This window comes from Bidens hawaiensis, unplaced genomic scaffold (assembly GCF_021521415.1).
Source record: "Bidens hawaiensis isolate Kalapana, Puna unplaced genomic scaffold, B.hawaiensis_p1.1 tig00008634_1, whole genome shotgun sequence".
Classification (NCBI taxonomy): domain Eukaryota; kingdom Viridiplantae; phylum Streptophyta; class Magnoliopsida; order Asterales; family Asteraceae; genus Bidens; species Bidens hawaiensis.
Window position 1 is genome coordinate 566,582 of NW_027491623.1, and position 27,558 is coordinate 594,139.

The 27,558-nt window shown below is 36.1% G+C and overlaps 2 protein-coding genes and 1 pseudogene across 2 annotated transcripts; 1 reads left to right on the top strand and 2 right to left on the bottom strand.

The window, feature by feature from the left end:
- Positions 1-12,404: 12,404 nt before the first annotated feature.
- LOC143529653 (psbP-like protein 1, chloroplastic) lies at positions 12,405-15,913 on the bottom strand. The gene is made up of 9 exons (XM_077025398.1): positions 15,801-15,913; positions 15,374-15,447; positions 15,202-15,292; positions 15,000-15,083; positions 13,839-13,921; positions 13,560-13,682; positions 13,297-13,368; positions 12,898-12,994; positions 12,405-12,658 (listed from the first exon to the last, which is right to left on the bottom strand). Exons 2-9 carry the CDS (start codon positions 15,401-15,403, stop codon positions 12,555-12,557), a joined length of 684 nt encoding a protein of 227 aa, XP_076881513.1. The 5' UTR covers positions 15,404-15,447; positions 15,801-15,913; the 3' UTR covers positions 12,405-12,554.
- A 1,438-nt stretch (positions 15,914-17,351) lies between these two features.
- Positions 17,352-19,169, top strand: LOC143529654 (small ribosomal subunit protein mL104 (rPPR9) pseudogene; annotated as a pseudogene).
- A 2,148-nt stretch (positions 19,170-21,317) lies between these two features.
- On the bottom strand, positions 21,318-23,602 carry LOC143529655 (agamous-like MADS-box protein AGL8 homolog). Its single transcript, XM_077025399.1, has 6 exons — positions 23,537-23,602; positions 23,134-23,233; positions 22,947-22,988; positions 22,589-22,677; positions 21,493-21,790; positions 21,318-21,363 (listed from the first exon to the last, which is right to left on the bottom strand). Exons 2-5 carry the CDS (start codon positions 23,224-23,226, stop codon positions 21,682-21,684), a joined length of 333 nt encoding a protein of 110 aa, XP_076881514.1. The 5' UTR covers positions 23,227-23,233; positions 23,537-23,602; the 3' UTR covers positions 21,318-21,363; positions 21,493-21,681.
- Between the last annotated feature and the right edge of the window lie 3,956 nt (positions 23,603-27,558).

The following is a 27,558-nucleotide window of genomic DNA, read 5'->3' on the forward strand; positions in this document are numbered from 1 at the left end:
TCCTCTCTCATCAAGGACCTTGCCACCACTTCCTCCGCCAATTACGGGAACACAACGGCCTGCTGCTGCTGGAAGCAAGACGCAACTACCAGTCTTCCAGAGCTCAAAGACCGCCGCTGCTGCGCCGGTGGTTAATACTAACAATGATGTTTCATCTATGTTTTCGCAGGTTAAATCATATATGGAGCAACAGACCAAGACCAACCAGAGGATCCTTTGTGAGATAGAAGATCTCAAGAGGACAAAGAGGCCAGCGGAGGATCACACCCCCTGATACCCAGGATGCTGGATTTCACCAGTCCGGGATCCATGGCTCAGTTTACTCAAGGATCATCTATCCTTCAACAAGGATCCATGGGTCAACAGACTCAAGGATCCTCGCTGTTTCAGCCAGGATCATCTATCCTTCAACAAGGGTCCATGGGTCAGCACACTCAAGGATCCTCATACTTCCAACAAGGATCATCTATCCTTCAACCGGGATCCATGGGTCAACTAACTCAAGGATCCTCAACTGTCCCACAAGGATCATCCATCCTTCAACCAGGATCCTTTGGGTTATATCACCAAGGATCCTATAATTCCCAACCTCAAGGATCCTTCTTTCAGAATCAAGGATCCTCAGGAGTTCAACATCAACGATCCTCTGAAGTCCATGAAGGAGATATAATCCCCATGCAGACCATAGCCTCTGGAGGACCAACTCCTATCGTAGATTCTTTTTATCCCAACTATTCATCCGGGATGCCGACCTTCACCAAGCAAAGAGGTAACTTGTATGATCCTATATCCTTAGATACTAACCGTGGTCCCATGCAGGATACAAGTATCAACCAGGCCATGACCAAAGAACTAAAGAAGCTTAAGGATATGATATCTAGTGTTCCCGGGGTGATACGACCAATCCCCGAGATACCTGAGGGAAGCCACAAGTTATCAAGATTTGCTCCACCTATCTGTGATGCTGAGATTCCGAAGCGGTTTCAAACCCCCAACATGAAGACTTATGATGGGACCACGGATCATGAGGAGCACGTTGCACGATATAGGGAAAGGATGGAAATCAACCCCATTCCTGAGAGACTCAAAGAAGCTTGCTTATGCAAAGGATTCAGATCCACACTCACAGGATCTGCATTAAAATGGCTGCTAAGTATTCCTCCCTTTTCTGTTACTTCTTTTTCACATTTAGTTAACTTGTTCAACATCCAGTTTTCCTGTAGTATGAAATTCGAGAAGTTAACCAGTGATTTATACCGAGTTATCCAACCTAGTGATGAATCCCTTGAGGATTTTGTTACAAGGTTCGGTAGGGAAGCTCTAGAAATCCCTAATCTTGACATGGCTACTGCTGTTGAGGCCTTCAAGATGGGATTTCAGAGGAGCTCCCCCTTTTATGATGATCTTGTGATGACTCCTTGCAGGTCTCTAGATGAAGTAAGGAACATGGCGCTCAGATTCATACGGTTGGAGGATGACAAGACGATCCAGGATCGTCTGGGGAATCAGACGAAACAAGAATCCTCCAACAAGAAGCAAGGATTCTCGTTCAAGAACAACAACACAAAGCCATATAACAAGTTCAACAAATAGAACGTACGAGCAGTTGAAGAAGGAGAGAATGATGAAGATTGTCCATGCATCTCTGAGTACTGTTTCTCCGTAGATACCCATGGCTTGATTTGCGCCATGAAGAATCTAGGAGATAAAGCAAGGTGGCCCCAAAAGAACGAGAAGGCGTCTGCCTTCAAAGACAAGTCTAAATGGTGTGCCTTTCACGAAGACTTTGGCCACACAACAGATGAATGCATCGGCTTAAGGAGGGAAATTGGATACCTCCTGAGCAAGGGTCAATTTAAAGAACTCTTGGGAAGGAAAAAAATCCAGGATCCAGGATCCTGAAGATCTTCCATAAAAGAAACGTCGCCACCACCAGACGCTCATGTGATCAACTTTGTCTCCAGAGACTACGAAATATTTCAAGATTCGTGTGCCATAGAAGAGAAGCCCACAAAAGAATTCGAGTTGGACGACGAAAGAAGACCGTTTATCCCCATTACTCGAGTGACTAATCGAAGGGTCTCTTCGACTCAAAGATCCGGGATCCTCAGAAGGATGAGCTGGATGTCCGAATGGTGAATTTCATCTCTGGAGGATCAGACATTTGTGGAACTTCCTTCTCTGCAGCAAAAAGACTTGCCAAAGAAGTCAAGATGGATAACGGAGACCAACCGATAGTATCCACTACCTTAACAACAGACAAAAGGATCTTCTTCGACGATGAAGACAAACTAAACTTCCAGGATCTTCACCATGACGGTTTGATCATTACTTTATTTATCGCTAACCATTATGTATGCAGGATCCTAGTAGACAGAGGGAGCTCAGTCAACATTATCCAGCATGATGTCCTCAAAAATATGAACATACCAGACTCAGAGATCATTCCTAGAACATCAGTGCTAGTCGGTTTCAGTGGTGAAACCAAGAAAACATTGGGGGACATCAACCTCCCAATTTATATTGAAGGGTTAAATTCATACCAGAAATTTTGTGTTATTGTTTCTTGTTGCAATGTTATTTTAGGTAGGCCCTGGTTGCATGGAATGAAGGCAGTAGCCTCAACGTATCACCAATGCATCAAACTGCCTACCCCTTGGGGAGTTGTGAAGATAGTTGATGACCAAGCAGAGGCCAAGAACTATTATTCTTCATCAATGAAGCCAACAGCCAAACAAACTATAGCATAACAACAACAGCAGCATTCTAGGGACGTGCTGGAAGCTCGGGAGAAATACCTTAAAGAAGTATCATTGGACCCTGAGGATCCAGAGGTAAAGGTGTTCCTAGGATCCAGTATCCCCAGCAAAATCGAGGAGGATTTAGTATCCTTCTTGGGACAAAGAAAATCTACCTTCACCTTCAAGCACTCAGACATGACAGGTATTTCAAAAGAGGTAATCACTCACAAACTATGCCATGATTTATCTGTCAAACCCGTCCATCAGAAGCGAAGAAAATTCGCTCCAAAGAGGAACAAGATCATACAAGAAGAGGTTGAGAAACTTCTTAAGGCCGGTATGATCAGAGAGGTTCAGTATCCTCGATGGTTGGCTAATGTGGTTGTAGTTTCAAAAAATAATGGAAAGTGGAGGGTGTGTGTTGATTTTACAGATTTAAACAAGGCATGTCCCAAGGATCCTTTCCCGTTACCACATATAGACTCCATGGTGGATGCAACGGCAGGACATGAATTGTTTACCTTTATGGATGCTTCCTCTGGATTCCAACAAATCCATATGGAACCATCTGATCAAGAGGATACAGCATTCATGACTCCTACCGGCATATACTGTTATACTGCTATGCCGTTTGGACTAAGAAATGCAGGGGCAACATACCAAAGACTAGTCAACATGATGTTCAAGAATCAATTAGGTAAGACTATGGAGGTCTACATAGATGATATGGTGGTGAAGTAAAGAGAGCCGAGGATCACCTCAGAGATCTTGAAGAAGCATTCAATATCCTCGACCAATATAACATGAAATTGAATACGGCAAAATGCCACTTTGGTGTTAAGGCTGGAAAATTTCTGGGATATATGGTGACTAAAAGAGGAATTGAAGCAAGCCCCGAGCAGATTGAAGCCATCCTCAATTTAAAGTCTCCTGCAAACGCAAAAGATGTCCAAATGCTCACAGGAAGAATAGTCGCTCTCAACAGGTTCATCTCAAGATCCTCCGAAAAGTGTAAGGACTTCTATGATATCCTTAGGAAGAATAAGAAGTTTGAGTGGTCGGAAAAGCATGAGGCTGTGCTTAAAGTCTTGAAGGATTACTTATCCTCGGCTCCAGCTCTAATGAAGCCTGTGGATGGAGAATCCTTATATCTGTATTTAGCTATCTCGGGAAATGCAGTGAGTGCTGTTTTCGTCAAGGATCATGAAGGTGAACAACACCCTGTATATTATGTAAGTAAGAGTCTGTTAGATGCAGAAGCCAGGTACTCTCACCATGAAAAATTAATTCTTGCTTTAATTATGGCTTCTACTAAATTAAGACATTATTTTGAGACCCATGCTATTATTTTGAAAACTAATTATCCTGTTAAGAATGTTCTCAGAAAGCCAGAATTTTCAGGTAGAATGGCTAAGTGGGCTGTGAAGCTGAGCGCATATAACATTCAGTATGAGCCTAGAACAGCTATCGAATCGCAGGCACTTGTAGACTTTGTGGCTGATTTCAGCAGTGACATGCAAAAAGAAGCCGACCTAGAGGTTCAGAAACTAGATGTAACCCAAGGATCCTTGGATCCTCTTCACAGATGGAGCATTCAACGTAAGAGGAACTGGATTGGGCATACTACTGAAATCGCCACAGGGGGACATAATACCCCAGTCCATTGCATGTGCATTTCAAGCTACCAACAATGAGGCAGAATACGAAGCACTCATAACAGGTTTACTTTTAGCCAAAAGTATGAGGATCAGGTATCTTCAAGTTTATATGGATTCTTTACTCATTACTAACCACTTCAACGGTTCTTATACCGTGAAAGGTGAAAATATGATCAAATATTTAGAAATTGTGAAGGAATTAGCAAAATCCTTCAAAGTGTTTAGTATAGCACAGGTATGAAGAGAAGAAAATGCCGGGGCAAACGCTTTAGCAAATTTAGCTTCATCCTTGAAAATTCCAAAAGATACGAAGATCCCAATTATCCACATACTCTCGCTAGCAATAGGAGAGAAAGAAGTTGGGGAAATAACAAGTGATAAGCATATTGTACTTTGGGATCCATTATCCTCAGACAATCAAGGATCCTGGATCCTTCCAATCAAAAAGTACATTCAAACTGGAGAAATCCCAGCTACGGAGAATCCGAAATCCTTCAAACTCAAGGTATCACAATATATTTTATTAGATGATATGCTATACAGGAAATCTCTTGCAGGTCCATACTTGAGGTGCATGAGGATCCTGAAATCCAAGAAGTACTTAAAGACTTTCACTAAGGAGATTGCGGCAACCACACAGGAGGAAGGGCATTATTCTCCAGGATACTTAGAACGGGGTACTTCTGGCCAACAATGAAGAAGGATGCAGTAGAGTATTCGAAGAAGTGTGATGCCTGCCAAAGTCATGCAAATATCATTCATCAACCAGCAGAACCAATGTATCCTATATCCTCTTCATGGCCTTTCATGAAATGGGGGATGAACATTGTTGGGAAGCTGCCAAAGGCACCAGGTGGAAAGGTCTTTATGCTCGCCATGACGGACTACTTCTCTAAATGGATCGAGGCAGAAGCATTCGTACAAGTTCGAGAAAGGGAAGTTATATCTTTTATCAAAAGGAATATTATAACTAGATTTGGTATTCCTTCTGAGATTATATGTGATAATGGTTCCCAATTTATTGGGAAAAGAACAACTAACTTTTGTGACAGCTGGGGCATAAAGATGATTACTTCAACACCAGTGCATCCTCAAGCTAACGGTCAAGCGGAGTCTAGCAACAAGATCATCATCAACAACTTAAAGAAGAAGCTAGGATCCAAGAATGGAAAGTGGGCCGAGGAACTACCATATGTTCTTTGGGCCGACAGGATAACACCCAATAATGCAACAGGCCAAACACTCTTTTCATTGGTATTTGGATCAGAAGCGGTAATCCCAACATAGATGGTGGTTCCTACATCAAGAACAAGCATCCGTGATCCTAAAGCCAACGAAGAAATCCTTCTTGAAGACTTGGATACTGTTGAAGAACTCAGAGACCTGGCCAAGATCAGAATGGTAGCTTATCAACAAAGGGTAGTTGGGGCATACAACAAGAATATAAGAATCAGGAGATTTCAAGAAGGAGATCTAGTCTTGAGGAAAGCCTTCCAAAATACTACCAATCCGGCTTATGGAAAGTTACCACCCAAATGGGAAGGACCTTATCAGATCGAGTCGGAAGCAGGAAAGGGGGCATATCATTTGCTCACAATGGAAGGCAATAGATTACCAAGGGCATGGAATGCTATCCACCTCAAGAAGTATTTTTTATAATCAGGATCCTATATCCTGAGAGGATATATTATCTTTAAAAGATTAAGGATCCCCGAAATTGGTAATATCTATCCAATCACTTATCCTTTTCATTTTATTATTCTTAATTTAAGGATAACATATTCTCAACATTTTATCTTTTCCAAGTCTTAAATATCAATGCAGGGTATTATTGAGATGTGTAATAGTCAAGAGGTTGGCCACCTCTCCTTTACATTCAAGGTACTATCTTGTTTCCCTTGGCTTAGCCCACGTTTGAGTATGACCCCCGATGGTCATATCCTCTAAGGTTTAAAGGTTTTCACCTTTCTTATAAATAGAGTTTCTACACTCTCGCCTGGAGCGCACGCTATCCAACGTATAGTCCGGGGCAGCGGGACCAGTACACGCTTAGTGACTGACAATTTCGTTGTTTTCGGCTATATGGAGGATCCTACGAATTATGGTAGACGTACCATACCACCGGTTTATAACGTTTTCACGTTATCTCAAGACAAAGGTTTCTAAAATTTTCATGTTAGCTAAAGTTTATAACGTTTTCACGTTATCTTCGTTTGGGCGAGTTAACATCCGCATTTGGGCTTGTCCCCAGTATTGGGTTTGTCCCCAGTTTTGGGTTTGTCCCCAGTTTGGGCTTGTCCCCAGTTGCACGGGCTTGTCCCCAGTTTATTATTTGGGCTTGTCCCCACCTTAATGGGTTTGATCCCAGTTAACATTATAAATTGTTTGCAACAGATTTTCTAAGTTCTTTATGAAGATCGAAATTCTAAGGATCCAGAATCCTAAAGATATTCCTTTAAGGATCACCGAAAGCTCGATACTTATGATAACCTAGGTCTACCTAGACCTTCTGGATGATCTCAGTTAATTAATTTATGTATTATATTAGTTGCAATAATTTTGGATATTTCAAGTTCGAAGGATTATTCCTTTGAAGATGTTTTGTTACAAAAGTTTTTAACCTATTTTTAAGGGTACCTTATCCTAAAATTTATCCTTTAAGGATATTCTATTGTATAACTTCTATCATCTTTCAAGGATATCTTATCATGCTGTTTGTTTTTAAGGATATTCTATCCTATGTAACTTTCGTAAGGATCTTTTATCCTAAAATCTCTTAATCAAGATTGTTTTTCGAAACTATCAATAATGCTAAAGTTATATCAAACAAGCTTTTAAAATAAACAACATGCAAATAGTTAAAAGATTTATATTAATTAAAATAAGCCACATGGACTTATCCAAAATTCTTAACCCGGACTTCACCATGCAAAATATGGACCATCCATCCGGGTTAAGTAAGTATTATTAACATTTCATAAGTGCAGGAAAATTAAAAGACAGGGGCAACAAAGGCTTCATCCCCACAAACAGAGGATCCCTCCACCTTTGTCACCCCCGCAAATTGTCTTATGGATCATGGATCCTTTATCCTAGTTACTACTCTTTATTACAGACCATAGTAACTGTTCATAAAAACATCATAAAAGCAAAATAAAACGGGCTTGGGCCTTATCTTCTGTATCCTTCATCGCCCGTTCATGCGTTTGCTTCCACCTCCACCGTGGCCTCATTTCCTCCTTCAGCTTCATCCTGACCCTTCACACCGCTCGTCCCTGCTTCACCTGCATCAACCATCATACCTTCAGCCTCATCCTCGCCTCCACCCAAGTCGATCAAGGCTTGCTTCCATTCTTTGATTTCCCATGAAGATTTGTCAAAGGATGGATCATTGGCTTCAGTCACAAGTTTGATCCTAGCCTCGAGGACCGACTTGGCTGCCCAAACCTTTGCCTCATCGGTAGCCCGGTTGATTTCGTCCTGCATTGGACTGCCAGTGCGGCAGCATGATCCTCTATTTGTCTCTTCTCTTTAGTTATCTTTGAGAGGGCCTTATCCTTAGCAGCAGCCATAGATCTCATCGTAGCAAGGGTCTCTTCATGCTCTGCAACAGTCTTCTTATAATGGCTTCGGGCAGAATTGATGGCCTATAAAAGAAAGCAGGATAAACTTGGGAAGATACTTGGATAATAAAGATTGACAAGAATAAAGGATACTTACAGTAGAAAGCATTTCTAGAATCTGCTTTTCGGCATCAAAGGGGTTATCTGGATCTGAACTCTTCTTGCTCTTAGCCCCTGACTTGGCTCGGGTGATCGGAAGAGGCTCGGACGTAGAGGTTGATTTCGGGGTCTTTTTCTTGGTAAACATGCAGTCGATATCCTTAAGGGAGAACTTGGAAGCAGACTTTCCTGATTTTGGAGCACCTGTAAACAACAAATGAAAGATAAGTTTTCAACTCTAACACTTTTTAATACTAAAAATTACTACTCTTACTTGACATGATTGACTCAGAATTTGATCCTTGAAAAGCTTCAATAAACTTGGCTTGAAAGGTTCTGATTGCAGGATCCAGTGACAAGAACTTCTTGACTCTATCTTCGACTCCAGGAAGATCAGGCAGCAAATCGAAATTTTCAACTACACAAGCAATGAAAATTATTAGCAGAAGAATAAAGTATCCTACCTGGTTACCTAAGGATCCTAGATCATACCCTTTGGTATCCACTTTTTGGGAAGGTTAGTTCCATCCGGAATGGAATCCCTTCTTACAAAGAAAAATTGGTTTTTCCAGAGGGTACCATTAAGAGTGACTTTGAAAATGGGAATTTCTTGGTGAGGTTTCGATTTGAAGACGAAGCGTTTGGAACCATGGGTAACAAGATTGTACATGTATGCTAATTCTGCTAAGCCAAACTCGACTCCTTCTTCTTCGGTTACCCTCTCTATGGTATGAAGGGTTCTCCACAACATCGGCATGGTCTGTATATAACTAATTCCCGTTAGGGTGAAGAACCTTTGGGTGAAATCGGGAAAAGGATACTTGTAACCTATCAAAAACGGTTGGGCCGGAAAGCAAACCCAGTTTTTCGAGATGCTATCGCTACGGGCTGTAGAGTCGAAGGGTCGGAAAACTGTATCGGCTGGAAAGTATGATCGGCTTTCATCGATTTCTGGATCTGTGAATCTACAGACTTCGGAAGAGGGGGCTTGGAGGATGCCTTGTAGATAAAGATCATCGGGATCGATGTGATTGAAAGAAGAAGACGAAGAGGGTACAGAAGTAGTCGACATGTTGAAGGAAACTAAACAAGAGGAAAGAAGGATACCTGAGAGACGCCTGGATCTGTGGTTATAAAAGAGTTATAATCATCGCATATATAGGCGGCGTATAATTATGGTTTGTGGATATTAAACCGCCTGACTCACGTCTAATCACCTTCTTTTTTGCAGAGATTTGAAATTCAAAATGACAGTTGTTTTACACAATCACCCGCCATTTTGGGGGCAATTGTTAGGGCATGAATTTTATGCTAAGGATCCTTAATCCTTAACTATCTGATGGATAGATTATCCTTGAGATAGGTTCCAGGTTATAAAGGATCGACGATCCTCTGTATTATTTGTTTACTAATGATTGCGTTTAGTATGGTGATGTGTTAGACATGTATAACAATTCTAAGATGTACTTTCATCAATTATCCTCATGGAGTCTCATCTAGATTTAGTATGGATCTAGGATCCTCATTCAACAAAGCTATTAATGGACGATTTCGTGTGAAGACGGATGTTTAAATATCAACAACAGCTCTTGGACTTATTCTCCCATTTATCTCGCTATCGGATTTATGTGGCACGTGGTCAATTAGCACGTTGGAAGAAGGTGGAAGACTAGCGAGATTATAGGAATAGTTGTTAGTTTGTTGCATTCATTTTTCTTTATATACGGAGTTGAGATCAACAGTAGAACACACACAATCTCACGTACTCTAGTGGTTAAGATATTTTGTACTCACATAGCATTAGTTGATCATCAACTCCGCAACAATTGTAATCACCTTTGACCATTAATAAACTTGACGGTGATAGTTTTCACCGTCCGGGGGTTTTTTGTGCCGGAGATTACTATAATCACGTACTATCCGACCAAAGATTACCTTGTTAATCCTTGACCGAAGCAATTCGACCAAAGATTACCTTGTTAGTTTTTGACCGAAGTAAAGATTATCGTAATTAAGGGTTTTTTCCCTCGTGATCAAATCCTTGTGTTCATCAATACCTCGTTTATACAATCATTATTGTCGTGTTAGCACTATACCTCACATGACAGATTTGGATACATTATCCTTAGTCGATTTTTATCTAAAATAATCTTTTATCAACCGTTCATGAGCACCTATACGATCCCGTTGAAGATGAGGTCGTCTTGTTCGTGGTTGTGAGATTTCGCAATGCTCGACTAAGATTCGGGCAGCATCTCGAATAGCACTAAATATCACTTCATCCCATGAATCCGAGTCTGTAATAACGTCGGGATCGGGGTAGTAGTCGGGTGTCGAAGATGATTCGGAAGACATATTTTTGCAGAAAATTATATAAGTTTTAAGAGTGTAGGATATGTTTTTGTAAAGATTGAGTGAATGGTATATATATATATATATATATAATATTTTTTGAATTTTTTTTATTAAAACGGTAATATATCCGTTGTGGGCTGGGCCCCACTTCTTTTCCTCTTCCGTGCCGGCTGTTCTGACGATTTTCGCCAACGGCGCCCACCACCAAGGGCGTCCCTTGGTGGTGTTCCGCGCCCAACTGCGCCCGACTTTCCTCCACGCTCATAATGGGTGGTCTAAGATACCATTGAGCTAAATGTCATTTGATTCACATGAACAAATCAGTAGAAATTTTCAGCTTTAGCTAACATGTTCATTTACTAACATTTAATTCTATAACAAGCCTAATAAACTTTTATATGAAGATATAGATAATTTTGTTACTTTTGTACAAGATTCAAAAGGACAAACATAATGGTGTCATTGCAACTGGACTCAAACATGTGAGATGCCATGAATGGGCAAAGAATGATTGAATCATTAAACTCAATGCATCCACTTGCTAGTAAAGAATAAAATAAAAAATCTTATAAAAATAATATTTTTAAGTATTAAATTTGCTACAATAAAAGAATATAACAAGTTCGTGAGTTTTCTTTATAAATCTTTGTAATGAGGTCAAGCATGACGTGTTTCACAGGTTGAATAGATGAACATGAACACGAACCATATGTCTATTCGGGTCGCGCCGAACATATTTAAAATCATGTCGTGTTTATATCTTTTATGGATCGTTTAATGCTCATTTGCGTAAATGAATAATACATAATTCAAACCCCAGTGAGCTTGCTTATAATTGATGTCTTTAATAATTTACGTTTCCCAATCTCACACTCCCAATCAACAAACTTAATTATATATATTTAGCTCGAGATCAGAGCAGCTGAATGAAGATGATCAACTGATAAAATTTTTCTCACTTTTAGAATTTAACATAATTGAAGGAAAATTTAGAAAGTCAAAAAATTTAACTTAAAAATTTAACACCTTTTTATGTCGAAAATCTAAATGTAAACTTATTTTAAAAACTCTTAATTAAATGTTCGGGTTAACTCATTTATTAAATAGGTCGCGGTTGGGTTCACAAGTTTAGTATGCAGGCCGTGTTAGCCGACCCAAACTTGTTTATTTTCATGTCACGTACGAATTGCAGAACTTAAATGTTTTTTAACCATTATTTTTATACATTTAACTGTTACTGTTAGTTAAATATTTTTAAAATTATAGGTCAAATTAAATGTTATAAAGCAAAAAATCAGTCAAAGCTAAGGTGTCTACCATGATTGCTTTGGCTTAAGGTATGCAAGTGGTACCATGATGTAAGAATCCAATCATTATATCTGCAATTGGTACCATGATGTTTTATTGAACTATCTGTGAACTAAACCTTAAATATTTACTTTAGTTATCATAGTTTATATTTTAATTGATTTTAAGTTTTTATATACATTAACTTAGGCAAAAGTTATATATTGGTGGTGTCTGCAACAAATAAAATAATCAAAACTAAAACTCTTTCTTATCTGAGAGTGACTTGTAAATGATACAGCTAGCCATACTCCAGTATATCCTTACTTTGTATATTTGTATAGTTGTATTATGTGTTCTTTATAGTTTTTACATGTTGTGTGTCGAGTAATGCTCCCGGTCTTAGAACCCGAGCAATAAACAAAAAATCTCCGGTATCGAAGGAGGCGTGCCAGTTTTTCCGTCAGTACCGCCATAAACGCCGTTAATTGAAAGGACAAAATATGTAAACTTTTTAAAGCATAAAGGATGTTTCTTATTATTGTTTTAGTTTAAGGTCGAAACCTGAAATTTTCTATATGCTTAATGAACGAAAAGTGAAATTTACTGTGTGTGTGTGTTTGTTATATAAAGAACAAATCTTGAAGTAAAACTGAATTGTTATTTAAGGACAAACCGTAAGCGATATATAAAGGAAAAGATACTTAAATTTTTAATACAAATGCTCAACTATATATGGAAATTGGATAGCCTGCAGTGTTAGCCATGAAGTTGAAACAATGAATGAATATTCAGACATTGAAGAATTTGAACGATTCGATCACCGTATTCAATTTATCTTTCATCTTGCCCCATCGTCTCTCATTTGCCCCTGTTGTCAAAGTGTAGAACTTCCCTAAAACATCAAAACAAACAAAACTCAGCCACAGAAAAGTTAGGAAATTTAGAGGTCGCGACTTTGACCCGTCTGACAAGTAATGGGTTGACTCGGGTTGTATTTTATTGACATCATGACAAATGAGTAAACTCTTTAAACTTGGTTAAAATGTAAATTATTCATATAATTTCTAAAGGACAAAAACAAGCAGATGGTCTGGCTCAGTCAGGCCCGGCCCGTTTGAGCGTGGTTTGTACCGTTGCCAATTGTGATTGTACTGAGAGCATGGCGAGTAAAGTTGGGAGCTTGAGCAACAAATTCAAAGGTGTAATAAGCTTTCCCATCAACATCATGCTGCGAAATAGAAAGGTAAATTATAATTCAAATTTTCTCAAGCAAATAAGGAGAATTAAAAGGAAAACATCTTTTGTGTAGAAAAAATCGATAACTATGTTGGCCTATATAAGACGACTAAAACATAAATATACCATATATAAACAAAACAAACGAATATACCATGTTTAAGTTCGTTCGGTTAAAGCAAACTATAGTAGCTACAGAAAATATGCCATATATATAAAGCTAAAAAGTGTGTCAAATTTAGGAAGTCGGTAATGGAGGAATGTAGCATACGCAGATATATTTAAGTATCTAACCTCAGCTGCAGTGAGTAGTTTTGTCTTCTGTGTCGGGGAAGAAAGAACCTTTTTAATTAACGCTTCCGCGACCTGAGAATAAACATCGCATTATTGAGGGTCATAACACATGCTAACAAATGAGTTTCAAAAAGTGAAATACAAAACATACTTTTAGAACCAACTGTTTTTATAAGATGCAGGAAACAATAAAAATAAATACAGATGATTTATAAAAATGCATTTTATATATATTCTGAAAATTTGATACATGTTAAGCAAACCTCTTGTGGGGAACCAAGATCTCGAATGTTATCTTTGTTTGTAGGGAACACATTAACACTCACGTTTTCTAATGGTTCAATAACGTCTTTAAAAACCTTGTCTTGCCCTTCAACAACAACTTCCTGGCTCAAAAGATAAATGAATAAATAAATCTAAAAGAGGAAAGAAATTATTCCCGCTGTTCATGAAAATTGAAAGATGATCAAACCGCATGCCTAATTATATTGCAGTTTCCATAAAAAAGAGGAATTAAAAAAAAAACGAAACATATATTTTACCTGCCATCCAAAGGGATATATAAACGAATATCCATCTTTCTTATCTGTGACTGGTAAAAATCCCTTCACGTTTTCTGCAGCAACTGAGTCATATCAAAAGTTTACTCTTAGAAAACCGTGATTATTAATAAGTTAATCAATCAGACCGCATGAAAGTCAAATCTTATCAACGCTATAAAGGAAATGTAAACCCGAAAATATAAATAGATAAATTTAGTTATATGGTATCTAAAACTTAGCCCTATAAATGGACCTAACGAACAAACGAAGCGTATTTATGTTTGTCTGTTTAACTTTAACAGAACAAATAGACGAACACCAACAATTAAACTAACGGTGTATTCTTGTCCGTGTTCGTTTGCAAGTAAATGAACATGTTTAAGTTCGTTCGTTAACAGTATAAACGGCCAGTTCACAAACGTAAATGAACACACTTAATTGTGCATGGATGAGCGAACATAACTGAGCTAAAACCAATTAGAGGTAAGTGTGAATAACAATGCTTGGGGCCTAAAAAGTAATTAAAACTAGACTAAACTGTAATGGACCTAAAAAGTCTAAATTATATATATTAAAAAACATAAATGAACGAACTTAAACGGACATAAATTAACGTAAGAACGAACATACACGAATTTAAATGAATTAACGTTCATGAACAAAAATAAACGAATGAGACATGTGTTCATGTTCATTCGTTTGACTAAATGACCAACAAATTTTGTTCATGTTCATTCGTTTGACTAAATGACCAACAAATTTTGTTCATGTTCATTCGTTTATTAAATAGACGAACTTCCCGCTGAATGATTCACTCATTATTCGGTTCGTTTACAAGCCTATTATAACTTATATATAATGGTCTGATTTTAGTTATGTTTCATCTCCAACGGATATAAAAAAGTATTTAAGTATCTAAAAGGGAATCGGGTCAAACATGTTAAAAGTCAGCTAAATTGTATTTTTACTGTATAAACCTCCTGGTTACTACCAATAAATTGCATATTTGTGATCACATACAAAAACTAAATTCACGCAAAAAAAAGTGTAAATACTCATTGGGTCCGGCCCTTACCAATTACCTAATTTGCCCACCCCGCCCATTTTACCTCGTGTAAATTTACGTAAAATAATTATCAATCAGCAGGGAAAGTTACATACACACTGTTGATTTTTGTTGTGACAAAAGCAACCAAGAAGCAATGGTTACACCAGTGGCAAGCATTTGACGCCTCCCAGATTTATCTGTAAAACAAAAACTCTGATTATAATATACTGAAAAAAAAAAACAAAACAAAAAAAAACAATGGGATATTTGATAAATTGTAGTTACAAACTTTATTCCAAATGAGAATACGCTTACCTTCTGCACTTCTTGAAGCTCCTGATATTTGCTCTGCTTTGACAATAAAGGGCACGCCTTTTCGAAACCTACCATTGGTACATATCCCTAGCTGACATAAACGGGTCAAAAAGAAACGATGTTGACTTTTGTTTACCGAAAACGGGCCAAAAACGATAGAGAAGAGATTAACCTGAGTACAAGGTAATTGCTGCAGAGACATGGTTTCGGTTGGCTCTGATAACGCAATGCCTAATAGCGATCACTCTGACCGAATCGTTACAATCGTAAACAATGATCAGATTGTAAAATTTACACAATTCAGTCATTAAGATTATGAAGTTAATTTCATTGAGGACTTTCATCAAACAGCATGTGGGCACTTAATAATAAACACCATTAGAATACAAAAAAGTTAACTCCAGGTGATTCATATACATAAATTGAAAACTGCATTACACTCAAATCATATAACCCATCATTCTTAACAAAATTGGAGTGAAATTAACTAATTTAGAAATTAGAATACCCTGTTGTATGAATAATATTAACATTCAAGAACACATACACATATACATACATGAATCAATATGATGAAAATAATAAGATTATAAGTGTACCTTGTTGGATTTTTGGCCAATAGAAGAAAGAATTGTGGGCAAAATATGAAGCAGAAGTTGGATTTTTGATTTTATGGCAACCACATCACCATACAAATAAATATTATATATATCTCATTCTATCCAATATCCAATTATATGCCTCTCATATTCCTTTAGCCCAAAAAGACTGTTAAACCCTTGGAAAAATATAGGCACAAAAGTAAAGGAGTTGGCCAAAGTGGTCTTTTTACATTTGAGAATCCGGATCTAATCCGGGTCATGTCATTAATCTTGAATTAAAGCTCTCATCTTGTTTCCTATGCAAAAAAAAATAATAATAATAATAAATATTATAATATGAGCAAAAAGTAAACAAATTGGGAATTTGGATCTAATTGTTAAGTAATTTTAGGATTAAAGGATTAAAGTTGGAATGTGATAATATGTCGGACACGATTATCTGTGATGTTGGACATAAACACGACATAATAACTATTAATGTCATTTTTTCAAATAAGTATACAAATATTTTTAAAAACAGGTTAACATGACACGACCTATTTAGATACGTGTTTAAAGATAATATAAATAATACATATGTATTGAAAAAAGTTATCAGGTTAATGCGACGCAACATGACCTATAAATAATCCTAATTCTTCAACATAATAAACTAACATATATGAAACAAAAATCTATAAAGTCTTCATTAATACGCAACATACTTTAATAAAACATATAAGTTTTAAATAGAAAAATATAAGCATGTTATTAACATGTTACTTTTCATAAAAAAAACATGTTAACAATTGTTAAACCTCTTTGAACACGGATTCAAACATGCTCTTGTTTAAGACATAGAACCTAATAAGCTCAATCCTAAACTTATTAATATACTAGTTTTTATCTCTCGTATTACAGGTTTGTTTTATATTATTCGTTTATAATATTTATTTAGTTTTATTTTATTTTATTTATTGTAAGGAATTAATAATATATTTAAGGTTTGATGATTACAGTGTTTCACAAATAAATGAGATGTTATAACCCGTCTTAAAGCTCTTTGAGTTTGGTGACACCAATGACCCGCTTATATTTTGCTACTATTAAATTATTTTTTAATTATAAGTAATATATATCTTTTTTTAAAGAAATTAGAGATTAACTTTCAGTATATCCCTATTTTATTGGATTTTTCATATCAAATATTTGGTGAGATTAATTTTAATTTAATTAGATGTTATAACCCGTTTAAATAACATCCGGGTTTGGTGAGACCCATACCCGTGAATTCGGATCAAATGTATGAGGAACCTCCATTTACAAATAATGTAATCTGATGGCTTGAAAGAATGTAGGAAACAACCAGAGAGTTTTTAAAGGTTTCGTTTATATATATTTAAGATTTAAGATAAGATAAGGTATCCCTTAACATAAAGAAAACAAATCGAGTAATGAAGTAGGATTTTATTTTTTTACACTATCCGGATTGAGAATAATCCGGATCCAACCCGGGTCAAGTCATTTTAGGTTTTAGAGAAACAACAATCTTGAAACTAAACCCCTCATCTTGTTTCCATCCAATCACTCAACCAAATATGCACCGGCCACCTCCGTCGTTGACGGCGGCACACCTCCGTACCTTCCTCCGCCGCCGTTACTTCTCCACACCACCACCACCACCAACAACCCACCACCCAAAACCCCACTCTTTCGCTACCCCCATTTCACTCACTTTCCCCTCACAAACCCTAATCCAAGACTCACAAGAAATCGCTCAATCAATCTCACACGAACTCGTTAAACACCCAGATGATCAATCTCTTACATTACCCAATCGTCTTGATTTAACCTTTTCCCATATTACCCTCAATAATAATATTATTCAGTCCGCGCTTAATCTATCCCCAGATGCAGGGCGCACGGCTCTTGATTTCCACAAATGGGTTTCAACAAGATCCGATTTTGAACTCACAGACGAATCTTTAGCTTATTTCGTTGACTATTTTGGCCGTAGGAAAGATTTCAAGGCGACCCATGAACTTCTTTTGGCAAGTAAGAACATTTCGGGTGCGAAAGCTTTCGAATCGGTTGTCGATCGCTTGGTTCGGGCGGGCAGGCCGACGCAAGTGGTGGCATTGTTTGAGAAAATGGAAATTGAGTATGGGTTTGCGCGGAATTTGGATTCTTTGAAGGTTGTTGTGTCGAGGTTGTGTGATTACGGGTTTGCGAGTTACGCGGAGAAGTTGGTCACTAGTGTTGCGAATGAGTTTTTCCCGGATGAGTTTGTTTGCGATACATTGATTAGAGGGTGGTGTGTTGATGGGAAACTTGATGAAGCTCGGAGGTTGTCGCAGGAGATGTATAGGGGCGGGTTTGAGATTGAGGCGGTTGGGTATAACGCGATTCTTGATTGTGTGTGTAAGCTTTGTAGGAAGAAGGATCCGTTTAGGCTGCAGTCAGAAGCGGAGAAGGTTTTGATTGATATGGATGTTGCAGGGGTTCCGAGAAATGTGGAAACTTTTAATGTTTTGATTAGTAATTTGTGCAAGATTCGTAAGACGGAAGACGCGATGGGATTGTTTGATCGGATGGGGGAGTGGGGGTGTCATCCGAATGAGGAAACGTTTCTTGTTTTGATCAAGAGTTTGTATCAAGCTGCGAGAATCGGTGAGGGGGATGAAATGATTGATAAAATGAAGTCGGCTATATTTGGGGATAAACTTGATAAAAAGGAGTACTTTGAGTTTCTCAAGATTTTGTGTGGGATTGAGAGGATTGATCACGCGTTGAATGTGTTTGCGAAGATGAAGAAAGATTGTGAGCCTGGGGTCAAGACTTACGATCTTTTGATGGGGAAGTTGTGTGCTCATGGACGCATGGAAAAGGCGAATGCTTTATTTAAAGAAGCTGAAAATAAGGGGTTACTGGACGTAGTAAAAGCTTATAAGTTGGATCCGAGATTCTTGAAGAAGCCTAAAGTTGTTAAGGAGAAGAAACGAGAGACGTTGCCTGAAAAGATGGCGAGAAAGAGGAGAACGCTTAAGAAGATCAGGTTGAGTTTCGTGAAGAAGCCGAAGAAAGCGCAAAGGCGGGCTTATTAAGCGCGATTAAAGAATTAAAGAATCGTTGTCGTTACGATGATTTTATTATCGTTGAGCTTGTTATGTTTTGCTTCTTGTTTACAAATAAACTTTGAAATAGGTTTGAGATGTTATGAACTCAGGATAGAGTGTTTTAAGTTGTTTTTAGACATTTGTTTTTAAGAGAACTTTGGAGTTCTTGCTTCAATAGTTCAATGAGAAAGGCCTTGCTTTTTGGTGATGTTAGTTTAAGTTTTAAAGCCACAATGATATGTTGTTACGGGTAAGATTGTAAAGAGAAAAAGGATCTTGAAGGCCATTTTGTTGACCATTTAAAACAACTTGTGACATGTCTGGACATTATTCAGTCCAATAGCTCATGATTTGTAGCTTGTTTGAAACTTGGTGAGGCTTGAAATTAGTTTGTATAATATATATATATATATATATATATATATATATATATATAGGATCATGATTTAACTTTTTTTTAAAATTGAGAACCATGAGAAGCATTTTGGACCACAAAAAACTCAAAAATAAAAAAAAACACAAAAATAAAAAAAAGTAAAAAAACCAAAATTTTTATTTTAACATCCCGGTTTCATAAAAAAAAAAAAAAAAAAAACTCGGTTTAGCCAAATTATATACACATATGTATAATATATACATATATGTACATTTACATGATTTTTTTATACACTAATTTAAGATAAATGACACTGTACATATGTGTATATTACGTAACTAAAGATTAAATAAAATTATACATATGAGTATAATACGACGTTTTTTTTTGTTTTTTTTATTTATTTTTATTTTTTTTAATGAAACCGGAATGAAATATAAGAATTTTGGTTTTTTAACTTTTTTAAAATTTTTGTTATTTTTTGTTTTATGATTTTTTAAAATATTTTTTTCAAAGGTGTTTTTAGTGGTCCAAAATGGTTCTCAAAGTTCTCAATTTGCAAAGGGTTCTCTTAGGATCCTTACCCTATATATATATATATATGGGGACGGTTAATGTAAAAAACAATATTTTTGTGAGAAGAATAAGAATAGATCTAGGCCTTGGATCTATGATCTAGTGGTTGAGATTGGTAGTTTCTAAATAATTGTATTGTTTCATATTATATTGTATGGTGTCATATTTAGGTGGTTTCTTTTATTTTAAAGTTCTTCTCACAATTCTCACAAAACACTTGTTTTTTATTTGAACTCTTATATATATATATATATATATATATATATATATATATATATATGTGGCAATCATGATCAACTTTCAAAGAATGGGCAGGGGGAAGAAGTTGCATGCAGGTTCATTTGGGTCTACTTAAAACTAGATAACATGTTTAAACCAGATCATATCATAGAACTTGTAAATCTGAATTGAGTTTAAATTGATTAGCACCATCTGTGACATTTGTTTGTCACCATAACCTATTCATTGCCTTTGGTACCCCGCCATCTCGTCCACGGCTGCCGTCAACACTGGTGCTGACACTGCCACCACCGAAACCATCGTTGTTGTCTACACCGAAACCATCTCGTCCACGGCTGCCGTCACTACTGTAGTCTCTGTCTCCGCCACCATCATTGCTGAGTCCCACTGCCAACACCACCAACACCTAGTTGTAGCAGACACCACCCCCACCCGTTTCTGGTAGCTCGTTAAAAAATTACACTCATTGAACCTATTTTAATTTTTTTTTTCCTAAAACGACTCATTTGAACTTGAGTTCATTTTGGTCAAAACTTGTTATGACCGAACCAAACTAGGGGTGCAAATGAGCCGAGTTGCTCGCGAGCTACTCGAGATTGGCTTGTGAAAAAACTACTCGAGCCTAGTCGAACTTGGGCTCGGCTCGGCTTGTTTGCACTTGCACCCCTAGACCAGACTGTGCCTTATTTGAAAACGGCTTGTTTTGTTTTGGTGTGGGCTCATTTTCCCTAGAGTCGGTCGTGACATAATCAAGTTACTTTTTTAAAATGACTCATCTGAATTGGAATCATTATGCTCAAAACCGGTATTGACCCGAACTGTTTTGATCTGAACCCATTTTGGCATGTCGCCCTAACCTGTCCAACCCGCTCAGTTTACCAGGCTTATTGCATTCTTTTTAAGCCGGGCTCGTATAAGTTTCTGAGTAATCCATGCAGTACATGTGAAGCTTGCATGAAACCACCCACACCATTCAAAAACCCACCCAAGTAAAAGCTCACACAACCCATATAACAGGCATTCTTAAAAAAACACAGAGCCTTTTAGTACTGGTGTGAGCTAACACGTAACAACTAACAAGACTTCGAAACTATTGAAAGACAAGGTAATGTATTTCGAATGTGAATTGAACATCTTTTAGTACTTACTACTTTATTAATAGTCTGCCAAGCGGCGCATAGGTTCCATATGACGATATGCCAATGACACAACGCACAAATTGATTACCGATTTTAATAATGGATACCATGGATGACGGATAGAATAAAGTATACTTGGAAGGGAAAGGAAACTCGAGAATATAATTTTTTTAAGAACATCCAACTCACACGCCCTTTAAAACTCCTAAATCTACACGGATATTCACCATGGGACTAGACCCGCGAACCACTTAGGGAGAAACACCTTCTACACACCTTGATACCGCTAGGATACAAGCCCAGAATGTAAATTACTTACACATTTATTGCAACATGTATAAAATACTATCTTCTGTTCTGGAAAATAGTAACACATATAAATTTAACCTCCTCAAACCACACCTGTCTGTCTGTCTATATATTCATTCCAAACCCCACCCTTGCTTATTAATCTACTTGCTTATGTATTGAAGCATCCAGTATGGGATGACGGTCAACGGTTGACTTTGTCTCTGTGGTTCTTCTATTTCTCCATTGCCTCCTGCAGCCTGCTGTGTCTCACTGCGTTCAGATTAACGCAGGTTATGTTTGATCTCAAACGGGTCAAATAAAAGAAGATGCGTCCAAATGAGGAATGGGTTAAAAGTTATGTAAAGTATATTTTTAATACATGTGACCTCCTAAACAAAATACTTGTAAGTATTTAACAAAATAAAAAATTGAATGAAAAAAAAAGCGTCGGCAGGTCAACCTAAACCCGCTTATCTCAATGTATCTTAATAATGACTCGTTTCAACCGAACCCATTTTCCAACCAACTTATCTTGCCCCTCTACTTTTTGCACATCATATTCAGTTGAAGCAACAACTTTTATTCCGTGAATATCCCTGACACGAACATAACACTACACGAAACAATCATGTCTTAGGTTGGCGAGTATAACCTGTCTAAGAAACAAGTCGTGTTTGAGTTCCCCGTAACCTGTTTAGGTTTCAAAGTTTTAATCTTTTTTAACTGTCTTTTCATAAACGACTACGATAATTTTTCAGTATTGGTTTATCACATAACCCTTCTCTTTTTCATTTTTAGACTCTTTTAATTACTACCATAAATGAATTGATTTATTTTCAAAGATCAAAGCTCTTATTCTTTTTCATTTCCAAAGTCCTTACTAACATATTTTGGTTACAATAAAATATGCGCGTGTTCAGGTTCCACAACTCAACCCGTCAACCTGCAACCCGTCAACCCAACACAATTGACACCCCTATACACTATTAAATTCTACGGTTAATATATCCCAATATAATGAATAAATCTTTCTTTCAAAATAAAAAAAAGGTGAAGTAAGAAGCTAACCCAAGGTTCAGCTGAATTGATGCCACATTCTCACGAGTTTGCTGGTCCACAAGAGGCGGTTCGGCTGGCTCCTTTTCCTTTCCTTTAATCTGCGCGATTAGAATAAGATTTTAAACAAGTAGCTAATGAGCATACATATAACATAGATCAATATCTACAAGAGCAAGTTATGTTACCTCCTTCAAGAGCAAGCTATTTTGATCCTTCAAGGCCTTGTCCTGCATGATATTTCCATATTTTGGTCAACTTTTGAAAATTACTAAAATGCCCTTTATTTCGCACATAGTTAATCGGATTAAACGTGTTAAAATTTAAATACTCTTATTTCTTTTTGTTAGTCTATGGAAAACCGGAATACCTTCTTTTCGAGCTCTGAAATCGATTCAAACATCAAATGGTTCTGCAGATAACATGAAACTAAGATTTCTTAGGGGGTGGTTGGTTAAGAAATCATAAGCAATCTCACAAGTCAAAAATTACATGAATGTGTTGTATCCGTGTTGTATCCAAACACAATAACAACACCTTAAATGAAACATGCGTACCTTTTTCAATCTAAGACGTCGAAGAGCTGTTTCAAGCTGCTGCTCCAAACTCTGAAGTTCCTTGAAACTCGAGGAATCAAGGTCTTCTCCCATAAAATATCTGTGATCACCAAACAACATGATATCATCATTGCTTTAACATATCCAAAACTTGACAGGTTTCGAGTCATGTTTAAGTACGATCCAAAATGTGCCCGGTTAGCCAACACACTTTATTAACCCTTTTCGATACTTATATAAATAATCAATGCATTGGTAATGATTAGAAGAACAATATTATTATAAGGTGAATAATCAAAACTTTTATGCTACTTTCGACCCGTGTTTGACACGTTCCCTTTTCATCTGCCTTATGATATGGCCCGTCAAAATACGACGAAATATGATCAGTTTTTGTATATACCTTTGGTTTTTCTGCAATGTATCAATTTTAGCCTTCAGTTTTGCAAGTCCCAATGTCCAGTTTTCCTGAAATCATTTCGAGTTTCGGTTTCAAACAGTAGAACTTATAATCAAGTGAGTGAAAATAAAAACCATGGCTTACTTCAGATTTGATGATTGGTCCCATTAAGCTCCTTTTCTGTGTATGTGTGTTGTTCATACCTTTCAAGGATCCTTACCATTCTTTTTATCAACATAAAGTAAAAAACATTGTCAGAGATACTCTCATGGTATCTCAAACTAGTTGAATATATGATTATGATTTGGCGAAAAATGGCTTTTTTATGCCAACATAACAAGTCAAGGACTAAAGATGTCAAATAATGAGCATATGTTGTTTTGGGTTTTGCACTATGTTCATACCTTAGGATTTTTTTTTACCTTTAATCTCATTTAATGGTTCACTACCGGAGTCTTTAATATATATATGGTAAAGGGTGAACATAATGGAAAAAAAAAACCTTAAAAAAATCAAAAATAAATCATAACTCAAAATACAAATAAAAAACGAAAAAAAAAAACTAAAATGCTTCCTATATCTTTCGTGTTAAAAAAAACCGAAAAAGACACAATGTCAAGAAAAAAAGACACAATGACGAAAATAAACAAAAAACACAATGATAATAATAAAAAAAGACACAATAGATCGCAAAATATAACACAATGTTGAGAAATATAACATAATATTAAGATAAAAAAGATACAATGTTGTCAACGAAAAAAGACACAATCAATGACGAAAATAAACAAAAAACGTAATGAAAAATAAAAAGACACAATAATATTTTTTTCTCGACATTGTGTCATTTTTTTTTAGAACGAGAAAGACGGTGAAACATTTTTGTTTTTTCTTTTTTACTTTTTTCGTCTTTTTTATTTTGAGGTATGATTTTTTTATTATTTTTTGAGGGTTTTTTTGTGACCACAAATCCTTCTCATTTTTGCCTCCCTTTATAGAATAACTTGACCTATATATTTAGTGTGTTTTAGTTCTTGATGTAGTGTTTTAAATTTGGATTAAAATTTGGTGTTGCTTTTAAATTTTGATCTAAAACACACTGTAATATAGATTATGATGTTCTTGGTGTTGTCCTATAAATTTGGATGAAAATATGATAATCATCGATTGATAATGTTTACATATAAAATATAACACACTTGACGATTATGCCCCTATATAGTTATAAAACAAGTATAAAAACATAACACACTTTGACAAAAACAATGTTGAACCACAATCATTGGATCATCAAATCCAACGCTCCAGATCTCTTCCTAGACTTTTTAGACACACTTTACTTTTAGTATAACCTCACCCTATTTATTTATTTATTTATTTATTAAGGCTTTATAAAATATTACAATTTCATACCAATGTTGTTTTAAATTAGTTATCATGGCAAAGCCTAGACGAGGAAACTCAAGTTATAGTAAACCAATATGGATTTCTCATTTATCTAAGGGTGGTGTACTACGGAGGTGATACACATTCTAAGACGATTGCTAGAAGATATAGGGAGATGAAGCGGGATTTGTATATGACCTTGAAAAAGGCTATATCATGGCACATTGTGTGATTTAGGATAGTTTTAAGGGAAGAGGGATTCGTTAGAGGAACATGGAGATAGTTAGGGATGCTTATAACACTGTTAAGACAGGCGTTTGTGTGCCAGTGTGGACATAGACTTCTTCCCTGTGGAGTTGGCCTTCATCAGTGTTTTACGTTGAGTCTGTTTCTTTTTTCATTAGTCTTGGATGATTTGCCGAAGTCAATCTAGGAAGCCATCTCATAATGCATGCTTTACGCAAATGATATTGCGTAGGCAGTGGGGAGTAAGCAAGGCCTACATTAGAGGCTAGAAAAGTGACAAGCAGCCTTGGAGCACAATGGGTAATAGACAAATCGTTCTAAAAACCAATACCTTTACTATAACTTCAGCGCTACCAACACTGAGAAAAACACATAAATAACTATTGAATGACAAGTTATGCAACATACAACCGAGCTTAAGTATTTAAGGAGTTTGTTTAGAGTGATTGGTCATTGAAAGTAATTAGCTCATGCGTTAAGGCAGGTTAGAGCATATGGAGGCATTGGTGTTTCGTGTGACAAGAGGTTATGAACAACATTAAAGGGGAAATTCTATATGGTTGCAATTAGCTCAGCTATGCCACATATAATCAACTGCTTGGAAATAAAAAATACTCAAGTGCAAAAGTTGAAGCTAGCAAAGGTGAAGATGATAAGGTGAATACGTGGGCACACAAGTTTTGATCGAATAAAAATGAAGTTTTGGGGGACAGTTGGGGTGGCAAGTATTTCAGATAAGATAGGAGAGGAGAGATTGAGATGGTTTAGACATATACATAGGAGAAATATGATAACACAAGTAAGAATCGCGGAAAGCCTCACGATGGAGGGGAGCAGGAACAAAAGCAGGCCCAACTAACACAAGATGAACATACTAGACATGTTTTATTAGGCTTACACATCTCCAAATGCATAATCATCCCATTTCAGCTTGGAGATATATGGTAAAGGTTAGGGACTTTTTAAGTGACGCATAGATTTGTTTTAGTTTTGTCTTAGCGTCGGTTATAGGGGTGTTCAGAGTTCTATTTGGATTCAAAGTTTTAAAATTCGATTTGAGTCGAATTCAATTATCAAGGTTCGAATTTAGTTTTCAAGCGAATTTGATTCGATTCAAAATCTAGTTTAGTTTTTGAATTCAAAACAAATACGGATTTATGATTTTCTATCGTGTTCGAAAGTCGTATTTAAATTATACAATATATGTATATGTATATGTATATGTATATGTATATGTATATGTATATGTATATGTATATGTATATGTATATGTATATGTATATGTATATGTATATGTAGGGTAAGGATCCTAAGAGAACCATTTGTAAATTGAGAACTTTGAGAACCATTTTGGACCACTAAAAAACCTTTAAAAATGTTTAAAAAAATTATAAAACAAAAAAAAAAACAAAAACTTAAAAAAGTAAAAAAAATCAAAATTCTTATATTTCATTCCGGTTTCATAAAAAAAAGCTTCGTATTATACACATGTGTATAATTTCATTTAATATCTAGTTACGTAATATACACATATGCACATTATCATTTACCTATAATTGTACATATGTGTATAAAAAACATGTATGTATATATACGTACATATTATACATATATGTATAATTTAGCTAAATCGAGACGTTTTTTTATGAAATTGGGATGATTAATAAGAATTTTGGTTTTTTTACTTTTTTCAATTTTGCGTTTTTTTTTTGTTTTACGATTTTTTTTATTTTTTGGTTTTTTATGGTCCAAAACGGTTCTCAATTTTCAAATAATTCTCACATGATCCTGATCATACACACACACAAACACACATACATTCTTTAATAAAAACCTACAAGTTTTTCCACTTGTTACTTCAACATTAAACATCACCTTTTTAATAAATTTATAATAAAATAATATTTACCATTACTAAACTTTTTGCTTCAAAATTTGTTATTTTAATATTTAGTTCTTTTTTTTTTGAAATTTATAATCATCTTTTATTTTATATAAAATTGTTAGTCAAAATATACACATATATATACTGAAGTTAAATTTAAAGTTTGAACTGTATTATTGTATGTTCATCAAATTTTGCTACATATAAAAATAACTTGACATATATAAAAATAAACATAATATTGCTTCGTATCTCCTATACCGGTTAATATTCATAATAATTCAAATTAAACAGATTTTTACTCTGTAAACGGTACATATATCTGATGTCATATACAATTTTTTTTAGATTTCATTGCTAGCATTCTGCATGTTTAGGTTTTTGAAGGTCTAATTAAATCAATGGCAAATGGGTATAATTTCAATTTAAGTTCTCTTATGATGGATTTAAATAACAAAGTATATTACTATGAACTAAAACATTCGTTATTTATAACTTTTCTAATTAA

What these genes read in the sequence shown, in the direction of transcription:
- LOC143529655 (XM_077025399.1), bottom strand. Translation starts at nt 23,226, where the DNA reads ATGGGAGAAGACCTTGATTCCTCGAGTTTCAAGGAACTTCAGAGTTTG. An exon ending in TTTCAGAGCTCGAAAAGAAG is followed by an intron (nt 22,678 to 22,946) that starts GTATTCCGGTTT and finishes CTAATCGCGCAG; the next exon opens with ATTAAAGGAAAGGAAAAGGA. An exon ending in TCAATTCAGCTGAACCTTGG is followed by an intron (nt 21,791 to 22,588) that starts GTTAGCTTCTTA and finishes ATCTGAACGCAG; the next exon opens with TGAGACACAGCAGGCTGCAG.
- LOC143529653 (XM_077025398.1), bottom strand. Translation starts at nt 15,403, where the DNA reads ATGTCTCTGCAGCAATTACCTTGTACTCAG. An exon ending in AGCAATTACCTTGTACTCAG is followed by an intron (nt 15,293 to 15,373) that starts GTTAATCTCTTC and finishes CGTTTATGTCAG; the next exon opens with CTAGGGATATGTACCAATGG. An exon ending in ATCTTGGTTCCCCACAAGAG is followed by an intron (nt 13,369 to 13,559) that starts GTTTGCTTAACA and finishes GTTTATTCTCAG; the next exon opens with GTCGCGGAAGCGTTAATTAA.